The sequence below is a fragment of the Suncus etruscus genome, chromosome 2, assembly GCF_024139225.1.
Source record: "Suncus etruscus isolate mSunEtr1 chromosome 2, mSunEtr1.pri.cur, whole genome shotgun sequence".
NCBI classification, from domain to species: Eukaryota; Metazoa; Chordata; class Mammalia; order Eulipotyphla; family Soricidae; genus Suncus; species Suncus etruscus.
Genome location: NC_064849.1, coordinates 38,455,003 through 38,471,975, shown reverse-complemented (window position 1 = coordinate 38,471,975; position 16,973 = coordinate 38,455,003). Strand labels below are relative to the sequence as shown.

The 16,973-nt window shown below is 50.2% G+C and overlaps 1 protein-coding gene across 2 annotated transcripts in view; it reads left to right on the top strand.

The window, feature by feature from the left end:
* The first annotated feature begins 309 nt into the window (after nucleotides 1-309).
* PTGER2 (prostaglandin E receptor 2) overlaps nucleotides 310-16,973 on the top strand; it is a 23,938-nt gene continuing 7,274 nt past the window's right edge. Inside the window, exon 1 of one of the 2 annotated variants that reach the window (XM_049767443.1) lies at nucleotides 310-1,110. In XM_049767443.1, coding sequence (XP_049623400.1) covers nucleotides 352-1,110 — 759 coding nt within the window. In that variant the 5' untranslated portion in view covers nucleotides 310-351. The other variant, XR_007492102.1, reaches the window with a different exon arrangement.

Sequence of the window (16,973 nt, the reverse complement as noted above, 5' to 3'; positions counted from 1 at the left end):
GCGTGCACCCCTCCAGCCTCTCCGCGAGGGAGCGCCGGAGATTCCGGCGCGAATCTGCCCTCTAAGGGCGAGCCGAGCCCTCCAAGACTTGAATCCCTCCCCCTTTTTTTTATTTTTTTATTTTTGCCTGGGTCTCCCCGACCTCGGGCTCTCAGACCCTCCAACGCCGCCAACGCAGCCAGCCAGCGCCGCCGTCTCTTCCCAGGTACCGTGGGGCGGAGGAGAAGAAGGCGAGTGTCCCCCAACCCCGAACTCCCATTCCGGACCCCCACTATGTGCAGCAACCGCGCCATCAACTGGACAGAGCAGCTTTCGCTTCCCGACGGGCAGAGCCCGACCATCAGCGCGCTGATGTTTTCGGCGGGGGTGCTGGGGAACCTGATCGCTCTGGCGCTGCTGGCGCGCCGGTGGCGGGGCGAGTCGGGGCGCGGCTGGGGCTGCGGCAAGCCCAACTCCCTGTTCCATGTGCTCGTGACCGAGCTGGTGTTCACCGACCTGCTGGGGACGTGCCTCATCAGCCCCGTGGTGATGGTGTCCTACGCGCGAAAGCAGACCCTCGTGGCCCTGGAGCCCGAGGGCCACCGGGTGTGCAACTACTTCGCCTTCGCCATGACCTTCTTCAGCCTGGCCACGATGCTCATGCTCTTCGCCATGGCCCTGGAGCGCTACCTGTCCATCGGGCACCCCTACTTCTACCAGCGCCACGTGACATGCCGCCTGGGCCTGGTGCTGCTGCCGTCCATCTATGCCGCGTCCCTGCTCTTCTGCTCCCTGCCGCTGATGAGTCGCTGGAAGTACAAGCAGTACTGCCCCGGGACGTGGTGCTTCATTTCGCCCCAACCGGCCGGCTACCTGGAGCTCTACGCCTCCCTGGTGCTCCTCATCATCGTCGCCGTGCTGCTTTGCAACTGCAGCGTCATCCTCCACCTTGTCCGCATGCACCGTCGGAACCAGAGAACCCGTTGCGGGCCGTCGGTGGGCAGCAGCGTCCGTGGCGGGTCCAGGTCCCGCAAAAGAGCGGAGAGGTTGTCCATGGCGGAGGAGATGGACCACCTCATCCTCCTGGCTGTCATGACCCTCACTTTCACAGTGTGCTCGCTGCCTGTGACAGTAAGTGCATCACATCACTTCCCTCTCCCTGGTAAATCACTTCCCTTACTCTGGTGGTTGATTCTGTGTGAGCTTCTCTCTGTCTTTCTATCTCTCTGTCTCTGTCTCTCTTTCTCCTACATACTCATTCACACTCTGGTCACGCATCCCTTTTTGCATTGTATGAAACTATGGCCTAACTAGTAAAAGTGTCTTCAATGGGTAGATAGGCCTTCCATCAAAACTAGCCCATTCCCCAGGCCACCCTCCATGCTAGTAAAAAAAAAAAAAAAGTCTCTCTACGGTCCCCAGGGTCTCGGCTATGTCTGAGAAGGTGACTTACTCTCTGACACCTTTGGATGGTGGAAAGCTTTACATTTTCATGAGCTGCAGTTTACCACTTGCAGATCCATATTTTCCACCTGTGTTTTTTTGTGTTTGGTCTTATTTTTCCCAGGGCAAAATTTATCTTATGTGGAAGTATTTCAATTAGCACTGAAGATTTTTTTGTGTTTGGTCTTATTTTTCCCAGGGCAAAATTTATCTTAAGTGGAAGTATTTCAGTTAGCACTGAGATGGGTTGAAGAAATTCAGAGCTTTTGTTTTTTTCCCCAAAGTCAACAAAAACAAGTTAAAAATTTTCCCAAATTACTGTTTGTTTTTTTGATTTTGAGCAACACTTGGCTGATACTCAAAGCTTACTCCTGTCTCTGTGCTTGTGACATTTCTGGCAGTGTGGTGCTTGGGGGAGAGACACATGTAGTCCCAAATCAGCCCCATGCAAAGCAAGCACCTTACCTAGTTAACTATATCTCCAATCCCCAGGTTTCCTCATTATACTGTGGGGAATATAGTTCTTTTTTGGCATGGTAGATAATTCATAATATTAACTAGTGGATGATGGTTGGAGAAGGAACAGCTTGATTATCTTGTGGGATACTTCTGGAAGAGGCATTTTTACTCTCAGATTTCTTGATGTTGCTATCAGAAATGGATACAGGTGCTCTTCAGTTAGAGTTGTGTATTTTATTAACAGAAAGGAATGGCTGTTTCATTTCTGGGAGCAGAGAGTGAAGCATAATCACTTGACTAGAGCCTAGGGATTTAAAAGATAGGCACATAGACCTGGGATAGGGACTGTTTTCGTCTGAGGCACCATCAGCTAAAGTCAGTCCCATGATGCTATCAGTATGAGCCTCCTAAGGTAGAACCTCAGAAACATAATCTGGGATGTAGTCAAGTATATGCTGGCCCCATAGAGTTAGGAACAGAATAGAGTTTCAGTAGCTCTACTTGCTAATCCTTCGAACAAGGTGAACTTAAATTTAGTAAGCAGTTGGTAGTGTCTAACACTTGCCATAGTCTTGGTGAAAAGAAAGGCAGACAATAGATATGCCTTCCATCAAGAGTCTGATCAGTAGAAGCTGAATGTTACCCTATTTCCTAACTCCATTGCTGCCTTTAATGATCTTCATTGGCTTATCTTCAGCAGGGGACAAAACACAGGAGCCCAAATTAATACCTTGCCTGCCAGTTAACTCCCTGTTTTGTCTGTCTCTCTCAGCCTTTATTATTCTACCCCACTGTTAGGTCAGGAGCTGGTCTGAAGCAGTGAGGAAGTTACATGTTGACAGAATGAGATGCAGTATGTAAAAGGTCACTTACAAGGAAAAGTAGGACTGTGGACTGCTATGTATACCATTAGATCATGAACTGGGGAATTTGTCAACAGAAATGTAAGACTGGAGCAATAATACCTTTGGTAGGGAGCTTGCCTTGCCTGTGGCCAATTGGGCTCAATTCATGGCATCCCATATGATCCCCTGAGTTCACCATGACTGAGACCTGAACATGGAGACTGAGTAAAGAGTAAGACCTGATCTTAGCCAGGTGTGAACCCAAACTCTCTAAATAAAAAGGAAATATGTTGGTGTGAAGACCAATATGCCCTTTTCATCTTTGTTTTGCTTTTTTGATAGGATCTTCCACTGACATTAGGTGCTAACTGTACGAGCTGTATCAGCTGAGAAAGGTGGTATACTAGATAGAATATGGAGCATTTATCTGTGAGGGAAAGCACTGCTGGTGTTACTAAATCAATTAGAATTGAACTAGGAGAACAGAAGCCCTTTCTGAACTGGAGTATACCTGTCTTGAACTAGTGAAAACTCAGATTTGGTGGTAGAATTTTACCTGTCATTTGCAAGTATTTCTATAAAAAATATCTCCACTCCCAACTACATAAATCATATGGATGGACTCAGAGGTGACCACATACTTAAAAAAGGGTTGTTATTCCTTCTGCTAAGCTGTTTAAAGGAAGAGAAATCAGGAGTAAAGGGCTCTCCTTTTATCTCTACTGATACATTGCATAAACTGTATTTTTTTTTTTTGTTTGATTTTTGGACTATACCTGTTGGTGCTCAGGGGTTAGCTACTTCCTGACTCTGTGCTCAGGGGACCATATGGGATGTCAGGGATTGAATGTAGGTTGGCTGTGTGCAAAGCAAATGCTCTACCCGCTTGCTGTCTCTCTGGCCCCCATAAACTGTATTTTTTTTTAAAATAAAGTTAGTTGTTTTCAGCAGATTTCTCTGTATTCAAGTAAGTATGCCTTTTGTCATGAGAATTTCTCATTAGATAAGTTGATTTTCATGTATATGTTTGCATATATGTGTATATATATATTATCATTTCATTTAACATTAAGTCAAGGGCAACTCCAAAGTTGGCAAAAGGAAGATGCTTAGAGCTAGAATTCTGGTTAGCAGATTGAGAGAGTAGGAGTTTTTCTTAAAAACTGTTTTTATTTTGATTATTTATTTATACCTTGAAGAAGGGAGAATATGAAGATCATGAAGAAGGTTTAGTTTCCTCAAGCTACCCCTTGACACTGCAACTGTCAATAAATATCATCTAGGTTTACTTCTGCATGTATGAATTACATGAACTCTCAAAGAGCAGTGTAAAAGCCTAGCATGGTCATAACCGAAAACCAGACAAGCTAATTTCCTACTTTAGGGGTAATTTGACACATCATCCAGATGAACTATAGATGATCAATTAGGCCCAAGTAGAGTCTTGCACTAAACCTTATATGGGAACATCGAGATATCTCTTAATTAAGAAATCAATTGGCCAATGACTGACTTTATCATGTCAGAAATGATTTTCTTATAAGATAATAAGGTGTCAAGATTCTAGACTTTAATCCTTCTGAAATTCTATAACACCCCTATATAAATTATTTCTTGGAGGACTGGGGACTGGCAAGAAATAATTAAAAATGCATGATTACTATTTCATGCATTTATAAAAACACTTGACATGTACACTGGTGGAGAAGTGAGTACTTTTTCTTTTGTCCATTCTATTTTTCCCAGACAGATCTTGTAGTCAGTAATGGACAACCTCTGTCTCCAGCCAAGGCAGAAATAATTTTTCTAATTATAAAGACAAAGTCTTGTGCTTTTTTTTATAATCCTATTTCTCTAACAGATTATACAAATCTAATCAACATATAGGATGAACCACATATATGAGTCTTATATAGAATTTTTTTATTTCCAAAAACCACAAAATATAAAGTAAAAAAGGAACCTGATGAAATGGACTCTAATCAACATTTTTTTTTGTTTTTGTTTTTGGGTCACACCCAGCAGTGCTCAGGGGTTACTCCTGGCTGTCTGCTCAGAAATAGCTCCTGGCAGGCACGGGGGACCATATGGGACACCGGGATTCAAACCAACCACCTTTGGTCCTGGATCGGCTGCTTGCAAGGCAAACGCCGCTGAGCTATCTCTCCAGGCCCTAATCAACATATTTTATTGAACCAATATATGCAAAATATTGTTGATTCAAATGTAGTCAATGTAAAATAATCTAAAATGCACTACACTAGTTTTCTTCCTGTGTCCCTGAAATTCCTAGTGATCCTTCCTATCACTGCTATATTCTTTCTCAAGAGAACAGAGTTGCTCTTTATCTTCCTCAGAAATGGTCCCTCTCTTGTCCAATGAGGATTTTTCACAGCTGTGTACTGAGCAGGATTTTTTTTTCTCTAGAATTCAGGAAAAGAGATAAGGAGTGTGAGGAATTCAGGACACCTGGAACTATTAATAATAGCCATTATTCCAAGGAATGGGCAGGTCAGAACAATGGGCTTCTCCAGGAATTCTATGCTAGAACTTCTAAAGTTTTGGATTAAAGTAAAACTATCAAACGTATAATTATGTAATTAAGTCAAGTTCAGCCTTAACTATCATTACCAACATCAAAATGTTTCACATTTTTAAGTCTAGTTTTTGCATAAATGAACCTATTACCTTCACAACCATCTGTAAAATAAATGGTATTATATTCTATATTATGGATTTAGCAAATAACTTATACCAGAGCTAGTGAGTGATGGAGTCAAGATTTAAACCCAGACAGAGATCTATGTATTTACCCAAAATGCTACCAGAGAGAAAGGACTCTTCTTAGTAGTAACAACATATAGCAATTAATCTGGTATTTCAAAAGAGAACTATAAAGACGTTAGAAATATGTGAACCACTTTCCCTCTATTTCTAACTTAATAGCTTAAAAATATAATGGTTGGGGCTGGGAGCTGGAATGAGAGCAAAGCAGGTACGGCATTTGCCTTGCACATGGCCATCCTAGGTTTAATTCCCAGCATCCTATATGGTTCCCCAAGCCTGCTAGGAGTAATTTTGGAATGCAGAGCCAGAAATAATACATGAGTGTCACCAGGTGAGTCCAAATCCCCTTAACTTTTTTTTTTGTTTGCTTGTTTTGGCCACATCCATTTGATGCTCAGGGGTTACTCCTGGCTAAGTGCTCAGAAATTGCCCCTGGCTTGGGGGGACCATATGGGACACTGGGGGATCCAACGGTGGTCCTTCCTTGGCTAGTGCTTGCAAGGCAGACAACTTACCTCTAGTGCCACCTCTCCAGCCCCCAAATCCCTTAACTTATATATATAATGTATACATATGTATATATATGATATATATAATAGCAAAGACCTTTATCTACATCAGATTCAATAATTATAAACTGGGACTACATGTGTAGTTCACTTTAAATTCTCCAAAGACTTGATGAATTAAAAACTGAAGACTGGCTAAAGGGATTGGCTAATGTAAATGCCAGTCTTAATCTTCTTAGTCTAAGGTACGAAATAATTAGATTTCCCCTCACAAAAAAAGTTTATTGGCATATATAAAACATTTCTTTTTTTTTTTTTTTTTTTTTTTTTTTAAATTTTTATTTTTAATTATGAGAACAAGGGTGCAAAGTAAGAGGACAAGGTAAAGTTACAGTGGAAGGACAATCACCCATAACATAATTCTCAGAAGTCCCCTTGCTGATATATTAACTTTGAAATTTCAGCCAAAGAACATTAAGATAAATAACACAGAATCCATGTACAATTACTTTGTCCCTCAAGTCCCCAGATTGTAATACATTATAATATTTCTTAACAGTACACAAGGCAATCTAAAGCCATAAAACTTACGTAACTCCTTAAACATTACAGGCATAGTATTTTCTTACATTTCCATATACATGCATATTAGCTTAAGTTAACCTCAAATTTTAAGTGAGTTCTTTTTAAGGATTAGAGTTAAAGGAGCACAGTAAGAATGGTGTTAGAGTGGCAATTGTTGTTTGCATAGGCTCACCAAAATATGAGGAACATGGAAAGAAATAACCTTGGCCTAAGTACAAAGAGACCAGACCCCTGAAGTTTCCTGGCACAAGACCAAGTCTAGGCTCCAAGCAAGCTAGATCGTCCAATCCAATACATTGTCTGTAGTGCCAACACACTTTTATTTTTCACACAGTCTCTGTTGTTGGTATCATGTTTCTGTATTAAAGATCCTGGAATCTGCATATCTTACATTGAAGTCAGGACGTGGAGCATCCTCTCCTTTCACCTCACAATCAAAGGGCAATGCAGGGAGCCCTGTCCTGTAAGCCGGTCGTTGTTGTTGTTAAGTCTTCTCAGTGTTAAGGGAAGTCTCTTTTGAGCAGGTCGAAGTCTGAGCAGTGTAGGTCTTCCATGGTAGAGGATTGCTTCCAAGTGATGTTATAGACCAGCCTGGATGTTTCGTGGATGGCTTTCCTGGTTCAGGGGAGAATGGAATATGCCCTTTCTTCTGACGTCTGTGCCAGGTCGTTATGTCAATGTTCAGGGTGTAAGGTCCCTTTGCACTACAAGGTTTGTGTGTTCTAATCTCTATTAGATAGGATCTTATTTGTATTTATACTATTTTCCCATTTTAATGTGCCTATGCAAATAAGAAGCAATGCCACATGGTGTTATTGGCGCGTATGGGGGCCATAAGAACAATTACAATGATTCCATTGACATGATTCAATCATAAGCATTAAACTGGGGGACTCTTCCACCAAAATTCCTTGTTAAACAGCTCAAAAAGAGAACATAAAAAGTGGTTAGAATCATCACTATATAAGACAACATTTAGTAAGAATTATAGCTGTCAGAGAAAAAACACAAAATATTCTAAAGAAATACGTGTCCATTTTATGTATCTTGAAACAGTTTGGGGTTGTCATACACAATGCACAGCTTTGGACTGTGATTACGATTCTACACTACTGAAGTTAAAAAGAGAAAACTAGATTAGTGATGTTTGAGAAGGGGTTAGAGAGTTAAGGAGTGAAAAAGAGCTTTGTAGGGGTGTGGGAAAGGGGAGAATACAAAATAAACATTCTGTGTACGGAAAACATAACATAAGAATAAGGGATATTCTGAATACATGAAATACATGAAGTACGCGCGGGGGCGTAAGCCCCCGCGCGGTTCTGTAGTTTTTGGATGCCTAGGGAGGAATTTCTCACCCCCTCCCCCCAAGGCCCGATTAACCAGGCGTGGCCCTGAAGACCCGCCTGGTGTAGGGGGAATCATGCTCTCCTGGACAAAGTGGTCAGCCCAGGGTCCTATGGCTAGCTGTCCTGCCCAGAGCCCCCCATCATACCAGTCAAAAGCCCACGAAATCCTGGCATGTGGAGTGTTCTGGTCCCAGCCGAGCCTCTGTGGTTTTTGGATGCCTAGGAAGGATTTCTCACCCCCTCCCCCCAGGGGCCCGATTAACCAGGCGTGGCCCTGAAGACCCGCCTGGTGTGGGGGAATCTTGTTCCCCTGGACTAAGTGGTCAGCCCAGGGGTCCTATGGCTAGCTGTCCTGCCCAGAGCCCCCAACATACCAGGCAAACACACCAAGAAATCCTGGCATTCGGAGTGTTCTGGGCCCAGCCAAGGCTCTGCAGTTTTTGGATGCCTAGGGAGGAATTTCTCACCCCCTCCCCCCAAGGCCCGATTAACCAGGCGTGGCCCTGAAGACCCGCCTGGTGTAGGGGGAATCATGCTCTCCTGGACAAAGTGGTCAGCCCAGGGTCCTATGGCTAGCTGTCCTGCCCAGAGCCCCCATCATACCAGTCAAAAGCCCACGAAATCCTGGCATGTGGAGTGTTCTGGTCCCAGCCGAGCCTCTGTGGTTTTTGGATGCCTAGGAAGGATTTCTCACCCCCTCCCCCCAGGGCCCGATTAACCAGGCGTGGCCCTGAAGACCCGCCTGGTGTGGGGGAATCTTGTTCCCCTGGACTAAGTGGTCAGCCCAGGGGTCCTATGGCTAGCTGTCCTGCCCAGAGCCCCCCAACATACCAGGCAAACACACCAAGAAATCCTGGCATTCGGAGTGTTCTGGGCCCAGCCAAGGCTCTGCAGTTTTTGGATGCCTAGGGAGGAATTTCTCACCCCCTCCCCCCAAGGCCCGATTAACCAGGCGTGGCCCTGAAGACCCGCCTGGTGTGGGGGGAATCATGCTCTCCTGGACAAAGTGGTCAGCCCAGGGTCCTATGGCTAGCTGTCCTGCCCAGAGCCCCCATCATACCAGTCAAAAGCCCACGAAATCCTGGCATGTGGAGTGTTCTGGTCCCAGCCGAGCCTCTGTGGTTTTTGGATGCCTAGAAGGATTTCTCACCCCCTCCCCCCAGGGCCCGATTAACCAGGCGTGGCCCTGAAGACCCGCCTGGTGTGGGGGAATCTTGTTCCCCTGGACTAAGTGGTCAGCCCAGGGGTCCTATGGCTAGCTGTCCTGCCCAGAGCCCCCAACATACCAGGCAAACACACCAAGAAATCCTGGCATTCGGAGTGTTCTGGGCCCAGCCAAGGCTCTGTAGTTTTTGGATGCCTAGGGAGGAATTTCTCACCCCCTCCCCCCAAGGCCCGATTAACCAGGCGTGGCCCTGAAGACCCGCCTGGTGTGGGGGGAATCATGCTCTCCTGGACAAAGTGGTCAGCCCAGGGTCCTATGGCTAGCTGTCCTGCCCAGAGCCCCCATCATACCAGTCAAAAAGCCCACGAAATCCTGGCATGTGGAGTGTTCTGGTCCCAGCCGAGCCTCTGTGGTTTTTGGATGCCTAGGAAGGATTTCTCACCCCCTCCCCCCAGGGCCCGATTAACCAGGCGTGGCCCTGAAGACCCGCCTGGTGTGGGGGAATCTTGTTCCCCTGGACTAAGTGGTCAGCCCAGGGGTCCTATGGCTAGCTGTCCTGCCCAGAGCCCCCAACATACCAGGCAAACACACCAAGAAATCCTGGCATTCGGAGTGTTCTGGGCCCAGCCAAGGCTCTGCAGTTTTTGGATGCCTAGGGAGGAATTTCTCACCCCCCTCCCCCCAAGGCCCGATTAACCAGGCGTGGCCCTGAAGACCCGCCTGGTGTGGGGGGAATCATGCTCTCCTGGACAAAGTGGTCAGCCCAGGGTCCTATGGCTAGCTGTCCTGCCCAGAGCCCCCATCATACCAGTCAAAAGCCCACGAAATCCTGGCATGTGGAGTGTTCTGGTCCCAGCCGAGCCTCTGTGGTTTTTGGATGCCTAGGAAGGATTTCTCACCCCCTCCCCCCAGGGCCCGATTAACCAGGCGTGGCCCTGAAGACCCGCCTGGTGTGGGGGAATCTTGTTCCCCTGGACTAAGTGGTCAGCCCAGGGGTCCTATGGCTAGCTGTCCTGCCCAGAGCCCCCAACATACCAGGCAAACACACCAAGAAATCCTGGCATTCGGAGTGTTCTGGGCCCAGCCAAGGCTCTGCAGTTTTTGGGATGCCTAGGGAGGAATTTCTCACCCCCTCCCCCCAAGGCCCGATTAACCAGGCGTGGCCCTGAAGACCCGCCTGGTGTGGGGGGAATCATGCTCTCCTGGACAAAGTGGTCAGCCCAGGGTCCTATGGCTAGCTGTCCTGCCCAGAGCCCCCATCATACCAGTCAAAAGCCCACGAAATCCTGGCATGTGGAGTGTTCTGGTCCCAGCCGAGCCTCTGTGGTTTTTGGATGCCTAGGAAGGATTTCTCACCCCCTCCCCCCAGGGCCCGATTAACCAGGCGTGGCCCTGAAGACCCGCCTGGTGTGGGGGAATCTTGTTCCCCTGGACTAAGTGGTCAGCCCAGGGGTCCTATGGCTAGCTGTCCTGCCCAGAGCCCCCAACATACCAGGCAAACACACCAAGAAATCCTGGCATTCGGAGTGTTCTGGGCCCAGCCAAGGCTCTGCAGTTTTTGAATGCCTAGGGAGGAATTTCTCACCCCCTCCCCCCAAGGCCCGATTAACCAGGCGTGGCCCTGAAGACCCGCCTGGTGTGGGGGGAATCATGCTCTCCTGGACAAAGTGGTCAGCCCAGGGGTCCTATGGCTAGCTGTCCTGCCCAGAGCCCCCCATCATACCAGTCAAAAGCCCACGAAATCCTGGCATGTGGAGTGTTCTGGTCCCAGCCGAGCCTCTGTGGTTTTTGGATGCCTAGGAAGGATTTCTCACCCCCTCCCCCCAGGGCCCGATTAACCAGGCGTGGCCCTGAAGACCCGCCTGGTGTGGGGGAATCTTGTTCCCCTGGACTAAGTGGTCAGCCCAGGGGTCCTATGGCTAGCTGTCCTGCCCAGAGCCCCCCAACATACCAGGCAAACACACCAAGAAATCCTGGCATTCGGAGTGTTCTGGGCCCAGCCAAGGCTCTGCAGTTTTTGGATGCCTAGGGAGGAATTTCTCACCCCCCTCCCCCCCAAGGCCCGATTAACCAGGCGTGGCCCTGAAGACCCGCCTGGTGTGGGGGGAATCATGCTCTCCTGGACAAAGTGGTCAGCCCAGGGTCCTATGGCTAGCTGTCCTGCCCAGAGCCCCCATCATACCAGTCAAAAGCCCACGAAATCCTGGCATGTGGAGTGTTCTGGTCCCAGCCGAGCCTCTGTGGTTTTTGGATGCCTAGGAAGGATTTCTCACCCCCTCCCCCCAGGGCCCGATTAACCAGGCGTGGCCCTGAAGACCCGCCTGGTGTGGGGGAATCTTGTTCCCCTGGACTAAGTGGTCAGCCCAGGGGTCCTATGGCTAGCTGTCCTGCCCAGAGCCCCCAACATACCAGGCAAACACACCAAGAAATCCTGGCATTCGGAGTGTTCTGGGCCCAGCCAAGGCTCTGCAGTTTTTGGATGCCTAGGGAGGAATTTCTCACCCCCCTCCCCCCAAGGCCCGATTAACCAGGCGTGGCCCTGAAGACCCGCCTGGTGTGGGGGGAATCATGCTCTCCTGGACAAAGTGGTCAGCCCAGGGTCCTATGGCTAGCTGTCCTGCCCAGAGCCCCCATCATACCAGTCAAAAGCCCACGAAATCCTGGCATGTGGAGTGTTCTGGTCCCAGCCGAGCCTCTGTGGTTTTTGGATGCCTAGGAAGGATTTCTCACCCCCCTCCCCCCAGGGCCCGATTAACCAGGCGTGGCCCTGAAGACCCGCCTGGTGTGGGGGGAATCTTGTTCCCCTGGACTAAGTGGTCAGCCCAGGGGTCCTATGGCTAGCTGTCCTGCCCAGAGCCCCCAACATACCAGGCAAACACACCAAGAAATCCTGGCATTCGGAGTGTTCTGGGCCCAGCCAAGGCTCTGTAGTTTTTGGATGCCTAGGGAGGAATTTCTCACCCCCTCCCCCCAAGGCCCGATTAACCAGGCGTGGCCCTGAAGACCCGCCTGGTGTGGGGGGGAATCATGCTCTCCTGGACAAAGTGGTCAGCCCAGGGTCCTATGGCTAGCTGTCCTGCCCAGAGCCCCCATCATACCAGTCAAAAGCCCACGAAATCCTGGCATGTGGAGTGTTCTGGTCCCAGCCGAGCCTCTGTGGTTTTTGGATGCCTAGGAAGGATTTCTCACCCCCTCCCCCCAGGGCCCGATTAACCAGGCGTGGCCCTGAAGACCCGCCTGGTGTGGGGGAATCTTGTTCCCCTGGACTAAGTGGTCAGCCCAGGGGTCCTATGGCTAGCTGTCCTGCCCAGAGCCCCCAACATACCAGGCAAACACACCAAGAAATCCTGGCATTCGGAGTGTTCTGGGCCCAGCCAAGGCTCTGCAGTTTTTGGATGCCTAGGGAGGAATTTCTCACCCCCTCCCCCCAAGGCCCGATTAACCAGGCGTGGCCCTGAAGACCCGCCTGGTGTGGGGGGAATCATGCTCTCCTGGACAAAGTGGTCAGCCCAGGGTCCTATGGCTAGCTGTCCTGCCCAGAGCCCCCATCATACCAGTCAAAAGCCCACGAAATCCTGGCATGTGGAGTGTTCTGGTCCCAGCCGAGCCTCTGTGGTTTTTGGATGCCTAGGAAGGATTTCTCACCCCCTCCCCCCAGGGCCCGATTAACCAGGCGTGGCCCTGAAGACCCGCCTGGTGTGGGGGAATCTTGTTCCCCTGGACTAAGTGGTCAGCCCAGGGGTCCTATGGCTAGCTGTCCTGCCCAGAGCCCCCAACATACCAGGCAAACACACCAAGAAATCCTGGCATTCGGAGTGTTCTGGGCCCAGCCAAGGCTCTGCAGTTTTTGGATGCCTAGGGAGGAATTTCTCACCCCCCTCCCCCCAAGGCCCGATTAACCAGGCGTGGCCCTGAAGACCCGCCTGGTGTGGGGGGAATCATGCTGTTCCTGGACAAAGTGGTCAGCCCAGGGTCCTATGGCTAGCTGTCCTGCCCAGAGCCCCCATCATACCAGTCAAAAGCCCACGAAATCCTGGCATGTGGAGTGTTCTGGTCCCAGCCGAGCCTCTGTGGTTTTTGGATGCCTAGGAAGGATTTCTCACCCCCTCCCCCCAGGGCCCGATTAACCAGGCGTGGCCCTGAAGACCCGCCTGGTGTGGGGGGAATCTTGTTCCCCTGGACTAAGTGGTCAGCCCAGGGGTCCTATGGCTAGCTGTCCTGCCCAGAGCCCCCAACATACCAGGCAAACACACCAAGAAATCCTGGCATTCGGAGTGTTCTGGGCCCAGCCAAGGCTCTGCAGTTTTTGAATGCCTAGGGAGGAATTCTCACCCCCTCCCCCCAAGGCCCCGATTAACCAGGCGTGGCCCTGAAGACCCGCCTGGTGTGGGGGGAATCATGCTCTCCTGGACAAAGTGGTCAGCCCAGGGTCCTATGGCTAGCTGTCCTGGCCCAGAGCCCCCATCATACCAGTCAAAAGCCCACGAAATCCTGGCATGTGGAGTGTTTCTGGTCCCAGCCGAGCCTCTGTGGTTTTTGGATGCCTAGGAAGGATTTCTCACCCCCTCCCCCCAGGGCCCGATTAACCAGGCGTGGCCCTGAAGACCCGCCTGGTGTGGGGGAATCTTGTTCCCCTGGACTAAGTGGTCAGCCCAGGGGTCCTATGGCTAGCTGTCCTGCCCAGAGCCCCCAACATACCAGGCAAACACACCAAGAAATCCTGGCATTCGGAGTGTTCTGGGCCCAGCCAAGGCTCTGCAGTTTTTGGATGCCTAGGGAGGAATTTCTCACCCCCTCCCCCCAAGGCCCGATTAACCAGGCGTGGCCCTGAAGACCCGCCTGGTGTGGGGGAATCATGAAAAAGTGGTCAGCCCCAGGGTCCTATGGCTAGCTGTCCTGCCCAGAGCCCCCAACATACCAGTCAAAAGCCCACGAAATCCTGGCATGTGGAGTGTTCTGGTCCCAGCCGAGCCTCTGTGGTTTTTGGATGCCTAGGAAGGATTTCTCACCCCCTCCCCCCAGGGCCCGATTAACCAGGCGTGGCCCTTATGACCCGCCTGGTGTGGGGGAATCTTGTTCCCCTGGACTAAGTGGTCAGCCCAGGGTCCTATGGCTAGCTGTCCTGCCCAGAGCCCCCAACATACCAGGCAAACACACCAAGAAATCCTGGCATTCGGTAGTGTTCGGGCCCAGCCAAGGCTCTGCAGTTTTTGGATGCCTAGGGAGGAATTTCTCACCCCCTCCCCCCAAGGCCCGATTAACCAGGCGTGGGCCCTGAAGACCCGCCTGGTGTGGGGGGAATCATGCTCTCCTGGACAAAGTGGTCAGCCCAGGGTCCTATGGCTAGCTGTCCTGCCCAGAGCCCCCATCATACCAGTCAAAAGCCCACGAAATCCTGGCATGTGGAGTGTTCTGGTCCCAGCCGAGCCTCTGTGGTTTTTGGATGCCTAGGAAGGATTTCTCACCCCCTCCCCCCAGGGCCCGATAACCAGGCGTGGCCCTGAAGACCCGCCTGGTGTGGGGGAATCTTGTTCCCCTGGACTAAGTGGTCAGCCCAGGGTCCTATGGCTAGCTGTCCTGCCCAGAGCCCCCAACATACCAGGCAAACACACCAAGAAATCCTGGCATTCGGAGTGTTCTGGGCCCAGCCAAGGCTCTGCAGTTTTTGGATGCCTAGGGAGGAATTTCTCACCCCCTCCCCCCAAGGCCCGATTAACCAGGCGTGGCCCTGAAGACCCGCCTGGTGTGGGGGGAATCATGCTCTCCTGGACAAAGTGGTCAGCCCAGGGTCCTATGGCTAGCTGTCCTGCCCAGAGCCCCCATCATACCAGTCAAAAGCCCACGAAATCCTGGCATGTGGAGTGTTCTGGTCCCAGCCGAGCCTCTGTGGTTTTTGGATGCCTAGGAAGGATTTCTCACCCCCTCCCCCCAGGGCCCGATTAACCAGGCGTGGCCCTGAAGACCCGCCTGGTGTGGGGGAATCTTGTTCCCCTGGACTAAGTGGTCAGCCCAGGGGTCCTATGGCTAGCTGTCCTGCCCAGAGCCCCCAACATACCAGGCAAACACACCAAGAAATCCTGGCATTCGGAGTGTTCTGGGCCCAGCCAAGGCTCTGCAGTTTTTGGATGCCTAGGGAGGAATTTCTCACCCCCTCCCCCCAAGGCCCGATTAACCAGGCGTGGCCCTGAAGACCCGCCTGGTGTGGGGGGAATCATGCTCTCCTGGACAAAGTGGTCAGCCCAGGGTCCTATGGCTAGCTGTCCTGCCCAGAGCCCCCATCATACCAGTCAAAAGCCCACGAAATCCTGGCATGTGGAGTGTTCTGGTCCCAGCCGAGCCTCTGTGGTTTTTGGATGCCTAGGAAGGATTTCTCACCCCCTCCCCCCAGGGGCCCGATTAACCAGGCGTGGCCCTGAAGACCCGCCTGGTGTGGGGGAATCTTGTTCCCCTGGACTAAGTGGTCAGCCCAGGGGTCCTATGGCTAGCTGTCCTGCCCAGAGCCCCCAACATACCAGGCAACACACCAAAGAAATCCTGGCATTCGGAGTGTTCTGGGCCCAGCCAAGGCTCTGCAGTTTTTGGATGCCTAGGGAGGAATTTCTCACCCCCTCCCCCCCAAGGCCCGATACCAGGCGTGGCCTGAAGACCCGCCTGGTGTGGGGGGGAATCATGCTCTCCTGGACAAAGTGGTCAGCCATGGTCCTATGGCTAGCTGTCCTGCCCAGAGCCCCCCATCATAACCATTCAAAAGCCCACGAAATCCTGGCATGTGGAGTGTTCTGGTCCCAGCCGAGCCTCGTGTGGTTTCTTGGATGCCTAGGAAGGATTTCTCACCCCCTCCCCCCAGGGCCCGATTAACCAGGCGTGCCCCTGAAGACCCGCCTGGTGTGGGGGAATCTTGTCCCCTGGAACTAGAGGTGGTCAGCCCAGGGGTCCTAATGGGCTAGCTGTCCTGCCCATAGCCCCCAACATACCAGGCAAAACACACCAAGAAATCCTGGGCATTCGGAGTGTTCTGGGCCCAGCCAAGGCTCTGCAGTTTTTGGATGCCTAGGGAGGAATTTCTCACCCCCTCCCCCCAAGGCCCGATAACCAGGCGTGGCCCTGAAGACCCGCCTGGTGTGGGGGGAATCATGCTCTCCTGGACAAAGTGGTCAGCCCAGGGTCCTATGGCTAGCTGTCCTGCCCAGAGCCCCCATCATACCAGTCAAAAGCCCACGAAATCCTGGCATGTATAAAACATTTCTTAAGTGATTTTTTTAAAGTATGTGGTGTTTAAGAAATGATATTATTTTGGTTGTCCAATATTAAATTATGGGTTGTACCAGAAACATATTCCAGTTTATGCACTGAAGGGATATTATATAAATTAGTAAATTCCTTTTTATGTTAGTTAGCTGCTGTCTCATTTTACAGGGATAAATACAATCTTGTTTTCTTCCTGAAATGGAACAGAACACAGAAAATATATCAGTCCTTTCTTCTTGCCTCAGATATTGTTTGTATCTTAGTTTCCAACCTGCACTGAACCACTTTCTCACTACTTTACTAATGATTGTGGGTCATTTTAACTTCTGGTCATTTTAACCTGTTTTCCACATGCCATTAGGATAAAGTACTTATGTATTTTATCCAGTTCTAAAATTTCAAAAGTGAACCTTTACTCATTTTTAAAATGTCTTCATCTTTAGAAATTCCTCACGGCTATAATTTCTAGATAAATCTGATTAGAGGAAATATGATCTTTGTAATACAGAACAAATTCAAATAAACAGCCCTAGGGTTTCCTGTTCATTCCTGGTACTATGTAAAATGTGACATGAATGAGGGCTGTAAAACTGATATGAAGTTGCAT